Genomic DNA, 10,520 nt, shown 5'->3' with positions numbered 1-10,520 from the left:
AATGTGCTTTCCAGTTCCTGCGCTGTAATTTCAGGTGTAGTTTGTTTTTTTCAAAGTAGTAGAGTTGAGGTTTCTAAGTGGGAATTGCCTTTCAGTTTTTCTGCTTGTATTATACTAGCAGTATCCCGTTTCAAATTATACTGTAGTTGGGAAAGGTGTTTTCCTTGCATGCTTATGATGGTCATTACTGCCTGTTGTAAAGTGGAGGGGAGAGTGACCTGCTGGAGAAGTTCAGAGTGACATAAGCTGATTAGAGAGCAATATGTGAGGAGAACTACCCAGGACTGTGAGATGATGAGAGCCATTATGATGAGAGGTGGAGTCATTAGCAAAGAGGAGTAGGACCTAAATGTAGGAAGGCAGCTCATTTCTTAGGAAGTGCAGAAAGATGGAGTGTAGTGACAGTGATTAATGTTTTTGAAGCAAGGAAAGGACTTCATGGAGCTTCAGTTTTCTGTGTCTTTGGTTGTTTTTGAATTAAGTAGGGCATTAACTGGTTTGAAATTTGGCATACTTGGTGCTTAGAAGAGGTACCAGATTGAAAACCTGGGATGCTGAAGTCATCAGATATCCTGCAGAACAAGTACAGCAAGACAAGAGGCATCATGTGTGCCTCCCCAAAAATGCCCTTTCACACTGTAAGTTGGAAAGGTACCTCAGTAGGGACTGAAGGGTAGTTCAGATTTCATGGTCTGTTTTGAACCAATTGGCTAACTCTGAGACTACTAACAAGGGTATAAGTCAGTATTATTGTGAAGTGGAAATCTGCCCAGTCAGCTAAAGCCCACCCAGTGCTAAAGTTTCTCTGAGTGGGTGCTTATTTTACCTGCTTTGTTACATTTTCTAATGACATTCCTTTTCCTGGTGCCCTTCACATAAAATAAAAACGAGGAGAAGAATGGTTTTATTTTTGGAAGATAAAACTATCTAACTCCTCCGACCATAATGAGGTAAACACGAGTAACAAGACAACACTGTTGTATCCTTTGGCTCCAGGGCGCATCCGTAGTTCTAGTCCACTTAACTGTTTTGCTGTTGGCTTGTTTTCCTGGTGGCTTTTACTGACAACACTGCTTCCTTGTAGGAGGACTGACAAATGGTAGTGGTCGCTATATTTCTGCAGCACCTGGAGCCGAAGCCAAGTATCGCAGTGCGGCAAGTACCTCCAGTCTTTTTAGCTCCACCAGTCAGCTCTTCCCTCCTTTGCGCCTCCGGTACAACAGGTCTGACATTATGCCCTCGGGACGGAGCCGGTTGCTGGAAGATTTCAGAAACAATCGTTTCCCTAATCTTCAACTCAGAGACCTTGTTGGACACATTGTTGAGTTTTCCCAAGACCAGCATGGCTCTAGGTAACTACCGTAGTGAAGTTCCTCGTGAGATTGTGCTGCTGAATGGAGCTGCTGGTCATCTTCGTGCCAAGCATGGCACTAATTGGAGCACGTGCTCTTAACGCTGACCTCCTTCTTCTCTAGGAAATTTCATTATGAAAGTAGTTCAGATCTAGCTGCTTGTTGAAGTTCTCAGTGTAAAACTGGCCTCGTAACTAGACTTGTAAACACTAGTGTTTAGGTATCAAAAAGGTGTTGATTAAGAAAGCGAAATATCTGGCATCTGGAATTTAAAATCATTTTTCAACAATACATCACATACTTATCGTTAGTCTTTTCATCTTTAATCCTTTTCAAATGAAAGTTGTTAAGTATCATTTTACTAAAATATCTCCTTTTATATGCAGAGGCACTACTTTCATTTTAATAAGTTTTATGAACGTCCAATACTTGCTATAGAATTTCGAGGTGTCTCATTGAAACAGCATTTGAGAGGTTTTCCTGTTGTTTACATGAAGCATAATGTACCTTTTTTTTTTTGCCCTTAGATTTATACAGCAAAAGCTGGAGAGAGCTACTCCAGCTGAGCGCCAGATGGTGTTTAATGAGATCCTGCAAGCAGCCTATCAATTGATGACTGATGTGTTTGGAAACTATGTAATACAGAAGTTCTTTGAGGTAAGGGTAAGGCTAAGTGTCTGAACAGAAATGAGACTGAAATGCTGTAAAAGCTGATTCAATGGAGCTGTTTTTTCTTAACATCATAGCAGAATTCTACTGGGTTCCTACCACAGATCCCAAGCGTGTAACACTGCACATGTTTTCTGTTCTGTATCCTCTGCTTTTTTCATAGCAGGCACATTTTCTCCTTATGCTGGGGGTGTGTACATTGGTGAACATAGGTGAAGGTACAGGCTGCACACTCAGGCTTTGCAAGCCTTTTAGCCTCATTTACAGAGAAGTTCAGCAGATGATGGGGAGCACAAAGATTGGACTGATACACTTTGTGCTGGTTACCTCATCTTGGTAAAGAGTGGGTCTGGAAAATGCCCTTGCATCCAACTACCTGTGTGAACTTCAGTGCTGTATATGAAGAAACTCACATAAAATGTATCAAGGCTGAAGACTTGAGAAAGGGTTGTCAAAAGATACATCCAGTATTACTACAAGTAGTATTTAAAGCAGCGTTGTTTTTTGTTAAAAACTATGGGGTGAAAAAAAATAATCCTCATCAAGGAGTTACAAGATTTGACTAAAGGAGAGAAGAAAAAGCAATACCTGTGTCCTGGGAAAAGTTACATGTGGGAAGGGTGTCTAGCATATTGTACTTTAAATCAGGGACTTCAATAAAGTGTCTGGATAGAAGGTGAAGCTGGAATATGTGCAGTGAGAAATAATGTGGTTACTGTAAACTGAAATGTAGTTTTTAATGAGTAGTCTGTGGGGTTTTTTTTTACTTTTTTTAAAATCAAAACATCTTTTGAAAAGTATGACTGACATGTGGTATGAAAGATGTGATCTTGTTCAAGGGTCATCAGTTGCTGCTTTTTTCCATACTGTTAGGATGGATGAATGGATGGATGGATAGATAATCAATTATTGCTAATTCAGAGTTCCCATCTTTATTCTGCAGAAGAGTTCTCAGGAAAAAAAGTGTACTAGGCCTTAGGTGTGTAGGAAGGGACTTAGTTCATGATTTAGTAGGAGGACAAAGTTGTTTGAGGTTTTTTTCAGACACCTACATGACTAGAGGTGTGGGGTTTGACAGTTCTCAGCAGTTCTCAGCTGACTGTCCAGGTGACAATGTCTGTGGTCTCTGGTACTGTGCCAACTCAGGAGCTTGTGTGGGCATCTGGGAATGGGTTTATGTGTAGTATTATTAAGCTTGACTGGCTTTTCCTCTGCATGGAACAGCACAGACGTTTGTAGTAGCAACATGAAGGGAGTAGTATAGGCAGAAATTGGCCACTGCTGAAACGCATTGGTTGAGTTATGCTCTTAATACAGCCAGGATACAAAACGATTCTGATACTGCTCTGCAAAGGGCAGGTATTTCTAGATTTCCCAAAGTGCCCATGGTAAGAATGATCCTTCAAGCCATGTGAAGTTACCAAGAACCTACTGCAGGGGTTGAACTCTTTTGCCTCCCCACCTGCTCCTTTTACAGTTCACTTACTGTGTACAGGATGTAAGACACACTGACCAGTACAAATTTGAGGTAGCAGAGAAAATCTGACTTGGATTAATAGATTACAAAAATCTGTCATTAACTTGCCTGGTATAATTTGTCTAAGTATTCCTACAGGCAGTCAAGTACAAATTATTTCAGTCTTTTCTGTTGTCTTTCAAGGTCATGGGATTTGATGGCAGGTATGTGACTGGAATGTGGAATATTACAAAGTGTTGCATTTAGAATATAAAAGCATCTGGTAAATATACCCATCAAAAATACAAAGGGCAAAATCATTCAAGGCATGCAGTAAACCTGTAATACGTCATGAAAAGTACTTCCTCTGGCATGTCAGTTCCATGATGTCCTCATTTGTTAACAGCATGCTGCTTTTCTTGTAGTTTGGAAGCCTGGACCAGAAGTTAGCCCTGGCAACTCGCATCCGTGGTCACGTTCTGCCCTTGGCCCTGCAGATGTATGGCTGTCGTGTCATCCAGAAGGCACTCGAGTCAATCTCACCTGACCAGCAGGTAATTGTAAGTTAGAGATTACTCTTTTTTTAAAATTTTATTTTTTTATATTGCATCCTTCTTTTTAGTTGCTTAAATTCTTGGTTGTACCTTTCATGCTCGTGGGACGAAAATAGTTAGTTAAATAAAATTGCTGAGGTACACAAGCAAACCCCCAGTGACATATTCCTCTGAGGGGGAGAAAAAAAAAATCACTGTCAAGACAAGGATAACTATTTATTTTTTTTTTCCCCTAGAATGAGATGGTGAAAGAGTTGGATGGTCATGTTCTGAAATGTGTGAAAGATCAAAATGGAAACCATGTTGTACAAAAATGTATCGAGTGTGTTCAGCCCCAGTCACTCCAGTTCATCATCGATGCATTCAAAGGACAGGTAGTGTGAATAGTCCCTTTCCTCTTCTCTAGCATTGCTTGGAATTCCAGATCTCTTTCCATCATTTGCATGTACAGATAGTGTTGGACACTTTTTGCTTCTTTTAAGTATGATAAAAAAGGGATGATAAAATGGGAAAGTTGTCAAAGAGAGAGTTACTGTGCTGGGAAAAGATGAATCAGTTGGAGATGAGCTCTGGAAAGACCTCTTTGGGTGTATTACAAATACCAGTGGAGGTTTTTGGCTTAAGGCCAGACTTTCTGTTTGAGTTTTGTGATATGCCATTTCAAATTTCCTTCATAACTTCTAACATTGCAATATTTTGTGTAATAATAAAGCCTCTGCTCTCTAGCACACATTTTTTCATTAAAGTTCCCATTTTCTTCTTCTGTTGCTTATTTTGCAAGTATGACTTTTCAGTGTTTCCCAGTTAATGTCTATCATTAAGGAAATGTTTTGAAGAAATTCACTAATCTCTTCCCTACATGTGGGTTAGTGTGAAGTGAAGGGGGGTGGTATATGTTTGTTTAATATTGGAGGTTTTGTTCTGTTTCCAAGAAATCTTATTAATATAAGATTGATACTGTGCTGCAGGCTAGAGAATATGCTGCAGCTAAGTAAGATTGTAGTACCCTGAGACAAATGTGTGCTTTTATAGTCTAGAGAAGAATTGTAAACATCTTACTAACTTGGCCATGTTACTAAATTTTACTTTAATGGATGGCCAAATATATTTCTTAACAAAATCTACAATATCCTTCTCTCACCTTTTACCCAACAGCAATACCTGAATTATTGTTGTACATAGCAGTAAATGGCATACCAGAGTTTCTGGGGTCAGGTCTTTTTACATCAAAAAGTGTGTATGGGGTAGATGAGAAGCAGTTTCTGAACTGTAAATAGAGCCCCTTGACTAAAGTGTGGCTGTTTATTTGCTGAACATCCACCCTCACCTCCAACTAATTAAATATAAAAAATATTAGCTAATCTGAGCTGGCAAATGAAATACACCACATTTTAGTCATGTTGTTTAACAATAGGTATCTTTTCCACCTGCCTGCATCGTTTGAATCTGGTTTTAATCAGTTAAAGAGTCTGTGTTCAGTTCTGATCAACACTGACTTTTGAATCTTCTGAATGAATATTTGAAATGCAAACCTGGATTCTGGAGACACAAACACAATGAATAAGCATGATTTTGATTGCCTTGAATACTTGCTTGCAAACTTGTATCTGTAGCAGGGACCCTCTTCCATTTTGTTGGAATGTGAAATGAGTGAAAATCGAGCCAGAATAATTGAACTCCTTTTCATAAAAATGTCAAAATCTTAAAATTTGAAAATGAAGCACAAAGTGAAAAGGAAAGGTTGAAAAGTGAACAGTGCTTAACAAGAGGCTTTCCTTTGCAGCTCAGCAGGATAGAAATATTTTCATGAAAAATGGGATTCTTAGTTGTATAATTCCTGGAGTCTTTGACACAAACCAAAAACCCACTTTCATCTTTTCCTGACTTCTGCTGGAGGTTGGATTCTGATACTGGCAGGCAGAGCTTTTTTGTTTTAATAGAAGTAGCTGGTGTGTTGAGTTCCATTTTCAACAGGGTGATGTTACTGTACCTGTGAAGTTGAGCTGTTGTTACTTCAGTTTGCCTCCTGTTTTCAGGTCTTTGTACTCTCAACTCACCCCTATGGCTGTAGAGTAATTCAGAGGATCTTGGAGCACTGCACCGCTGAGCAGACTTTGCCAATCTTAGAAGAGCTGCACCAACACACAGAGCAGCTAGTGCAGGTTAGTGCATATACTCATTTCTTAAGGCATTTTAGAGCTTTTTTTTGTTCTCATATATTTATTCCTATTTCTTTAAGAAATAGTTTTAATGCATTTGCCGCCTTCTGGTTTTGAAGACACTGATTGTTTGGTTTTATTTCCTTCCATAGTTTTAAATGAAAATTAATTTGGAAGTTGTGAGGCAAAGAAGATACAAAAAGCCTTTTTCTTATACCTTTGACTGTAGCTTTGAATATGCTTTGTAAATGCACAGAGTTAGTATATGGTTTTTACTGCAAAGATTGCCTTTTTGTAGTTTATCTTGATTCACTTCAGTTAACTTCTGATAATGTCTAAACATAACTACGTTGTCAAAAACATGCCTGTTGCTGCTGCTTACTTCTTAAAGCAAAAGACCTTAAACAGGGTTGCCTGTCTTGGCCCCAGACAAACAAAATGAGTGCTACAAATGGCTTTGAGATTGTATTGGTTTAAAATACTGGAAGGGACTTGGTGTTCAGTAGGAATGTGCACACATAAAAAGGCAATAATGGCCTTTTGCTGTGTATTCACAGTCTAGTTTATTTCTCGATGGTTTCATGTATATACAAGTGTCTGGTTAAAACGTAACTTGTCTTGGGGAACCAAAGTTCAGGGAGATGTTACAGCTGTTAAAGGATGATGGTCTTAGTTTTGAGGAATTCTTTCTTGAAGACAATAAAAATTTGAGTAAAATGCTGGTTTTACAGATTATTTACATTTTGCATGTAAACTTTGTGGCCTGTTAAGTGAATTCTTGATGCAGTATTTCTTCCATCACTTTGTTTCTATAATGTGGACATGATTGTGGTTTTCCTTATATCTGGGCAAAGGGTAATTTGAAAGTTTATACAAGAGCTGTATGAATGACTTGGTATAAACACACACCAAAAAAACTGAAATCATCTTATTTTCAGGACCAATATGGAAATTATGTTATTCAACACGTACTGGAGCACGGTCGTCCTGAAGACAAGAGTAAAATAGTTTCAGAAATAAGAGGAAAAGTACTAGCTCTGAGTCAGCACAAATTTGCCAGGTATTGTGCAGCCTTCATGTATTAAAAGTTCACTAACCTTTTACAGTTGTATGGTAGAATGTATTTATTGTCTTACAAAAAGGATATTTTTTTTTTCTGTTGGGTAACTTGCCTCCTGAAATGTCCTATTTTTCTTGAGATGAAGGGCAGTGGCATTTCATACTACATTTGGGAAAGGGGAGATGCTGTTCTGTACCAAAACGAACATGATTCCATGGATTTATGGGATGGTTTTTGTTCACCTTGTACACAAGTGCAGGGAATGGGTTCAAAGTTCCCATGTGAGGATCACCAGAGCTAGGTGAAAAGCTCTCCTAGAATTTGCTTGATAAACTATAAGATGGCACTTCCTGACTGTCTCTCAGTCCAGTCAAGCCATTTACAAGTGTAAAAAGGCTGGTTGGGATTTTGTGCACGAGGAAGTCTCCAGGACTACTGTAGGAGTCCTGAAATATTCTATAGTTAGAACCTGGAAGCCATCCTTCAGTGCTTTCTGCTGAAATACAGCTCATGTGCCTTTTGCTAGGGAAAACACCTCCAAATTCATCCTGGATGATTTAGTGACACTAGCCTGGTCATCAACATTAGGTAGAAATGCACTGTGACACCATGGGGGCATTTGTTTTAAAAATGTATGGAAACTATCAAGTTTATCTGGATTTTCTTTTCCTAAAAGAACCGTTCATGATCCTCTCCTTGGAATTTGCTTAATCTCTAAAGCAAACTTAGGACCAGAAACACTCTGCTGTCTTAGAAGCACTGATGGTCTTTCCAGCTTCTGAGGTACATGGAAGGTCAGAGACTTCCTCTCTGCAGAAGTATTTGGCAGCATCTCTGACCTGGGCATGCTCCTGAAAAGTGCCTTTATGCAAAAATTAGGAAGCCTTGGATCTGGCTTTATCTCTTGTGTCTCATAAGGGCCAAACAGATCTACTAGAGTGTATCTGCAGCCTGAGGTGCAGTGGAAAATCTCTCCTACAAGGTCATAGGTATCAGAAAATTATTTCTTCAGGTGAGGAGGAGTGTACAGTCCTTCACCTTCCTCAGCCTTTGCAGGCTGAAGATGTTGAAATCAGGACTGGAAGCGTTTACATTGCGCTCCTTAGTGACTTGAGGACACTTGAACTGTTCAGATGAAATTGAAAACTACTGAAAAGCATTTGACATCTGAAGCCACAGAATACACTTCTCTTTCTTTTTCAGCAACGTGGTAGAAAAATGTGTAACTCATGCTTCTCGTGCTGAAAGAGCTTTGCTCATTGATGAGGTTTGTTGCCAGAACGATGGTCCTCACAGTGCCTTATACACCATGATGAAGGACCAGTACGCCAACTATGTCGTTCAGAAGATGATTGATATGGCTGAACCTGCTCAGAGGAAGATCATCATGCACAAGGTATGTTTGGATTGGAATAATAATATTATCTGTAGTCATTTTTCTGCTAGGGCACCTTTCCCTCTAGTTGCAAAGCACACTACTTATGGAACCCAGACCTTGATGTATAAACATTCAATTCAGTGGAGCTTGATAAAGCAGAAGATCTTCACATCTCTGAGCACTGAGCTAAAAATGTAAATCTAGAGAGAAGTTTCAAAAGTTGGATTTCATATCCTCTCTTTGTGCCAGACTTTCTGTGAAAATACTTCAATATAAAATTGTATTATCTGTCATCTTTATTAATATAACAGAAGAGAAACATGTTTCTCTTTTTATTTGCTGGTATAAATCTATTCTGCAGTTCTCCCAGGAGAGGTTCCTACACTTTGTAACTTATGGGCACATTTTCTGCTTAAGAATTATCACTGAATCACAGAGTGGTGAAGGTTGGAAGGGACCTTAAAGATCATCAGGTTCAACCTCCTTGCTATGAGCAGGGACACCTCCCACCAGACCAGGCTGCACAAGCCTCATCCAACCTGCCCTTGAACACCTCCAGGGATGGGGCAGCCATAGCCTCCCTGGGCAACCTGGGCCAGTGCCTTCCTACCCTCATGGGGAAGAATTTCTTCCTGATGTCTGACCTAAATCTCCCCTCTCTCAGGTTAAAACCATTACCCCTTGTCCTCGCACTGCCCTCTCTGGTGAAAAGCCCCTCCTCAGCTTTCCTGGAGCCCCTTCAGGCACTGGAAGGTGCTCTAAAGTCTCCCTGGAGCCTTCTCTTCTCCAGGCTGAACCCCCCAACTCAGCCTGTCTTCATCTCCAAACAGTGACAGAAGTGTCATTGCCTTGACTGCCCTGGACTGTTCCACACAGTCCCTGTGTATTCCTGCAGGAGCTCTCCTTGCTCCAGGCACCCACAGAGGGGCTACCTCCCTTCTCCTGAGACAGGTACATCTGTTTCGTGACTCAAAATCACCAATTTGACATCTTTCCAGACACTTCCAAAGTTCTGAAACCCAGGCTTCTAACATTTGGGTTTTTTTCTATTTTTACCATAATATTCTTAAAGCATAGTCACCTCTGCTCACACTTTTTGAGGGGGGAGCAATAATAACAAGTTTCTTCTTCCAGATTCGACCCCACATCACAACTCTACGTAAATACACCTATGGCAAACACATTCTGGCCAAGTTGGAAAAGTATTACCTGAAGAACAGTGCTGATCTGGGGCCCATTGGTGGACCACCAAATGGGATGCTGTAAAAGCCACAGAAAAAAAAACCAAACAAGAAAGAAATGGAAGACAAGAATGACTTGTGAATGATCAAAGCATACAACTTAACTATAAATGTTCTGATTTTTTTAAATCTATTTATTGACTTTGTTCATCCATTTGTAAAATTTTTATTCTTGTGTATATTTTTGGGGAGTGAATTATTAAAAAAAGAAAAAATAAAAAATATCTCCAGCCCTGATCAGGAGACCTATCAGATTGGATGGCTGGCAAAGCACAGAATGCCTGTATATGATGTAATTGTATCAAAATAGCTGTCACATATTTTGTAAATTTTTACCTTGTAAAGTCACTGAAATAGTTTTTAAAGGGAAAAAGTACAGTATTCTTTTAATACACTGGCTCACAATCTGGTAGGTCTACCCAGCATCATAGCACAACAGGTTTATAGAGTTGTATATAGAATTAATCCTTTTTTTTTTCTTTTTCCCTTTTGTGTGAGGTCTTTTATACCAGATTAAAATGGATCAGCTGCATAAGCATTATTTAACATGTTGAAAAGTTAAGTTGTATTTTGGTGGTTCACAACATACTGTCCAGATAATAAAACAGGGCACAGCAAACTAAAGTAGGGAATAACAGGACAGTGGAAACT

The 10,520-nt window shown here is 39.5% G+C and overlaps 1 protein-coding gene across 5 annotated transcripts in view; it reads left to right on the top strand.

Annotated features, from left to right (window-relative positions):
• The window catches only part of PUM2 (pumilio RNA-binding family member 2), a 58,699-nt gene extending 48,630 nt beyond the window's left edge, over positions 1-10,069 (top strand). For 4 of the 5 annotated variants that reach the window (XM_010002376.1, XM_010002377.1, XM_010002380.1 and 1 more), the window contains 8 exons: positions 1,085-1,352; positions 1,880-2,009; positions 3,903-4,031; positions 4,268-4,405; positions 6,068-6,193; positions 7,129-7,250; positions 8,454-8,646; positions 9,763-10,069. In XM_010002376.1, coding sequence (XP_010000678.1) covers positions 1,085-1,352; positions 1,880-2,009; positions 3,903-4,031; positions 4,268-4,405; positions 6,068-6,193; positions 7,129-7,250; positions 8,454-8,646; positions 9,763-9,894 — 1,238 coding nt within the window. In that variant the 3' untranslated portion in view covers positions 9,895-10,069. Of the gene's footprint in view, positions 1-1,084; positions 1,353-1,879; positions 2,010-3,902; positions 4,038-4,267; positions 4,406-6,067; positions 6,194-7,128; positions 7,251-8,453; positions 8,647-9,762 lie in introns of all 5 variants that reach the window. The other variant, XM_010002379.1, reaches the window with a different exon arrangement.
• The last annotated feature ends 451 nt before the right edge of the window (positions 10,070-10,520 follow it).

The sequence above is a fragment of the Chaetura pelagica genome, unplaced genomic scaffold, assembly GCF_000747805.2.
Source record: "Chaetura pelagica isolate M959 unplaced genomic scaffold, ChaPel_1.0 scaffold46, whole genome shotgun sequence".
Taxonomy (NCBI): domain Eukaryota; kingdom Metazoa; phylum Chordata; class Aves; order Apodiformes; family Apodidae; genus Chaetura; species Chaetura pelagica.
This window is presented reverse-complemented; position numbering and strand designations above follow the sequence as displayed.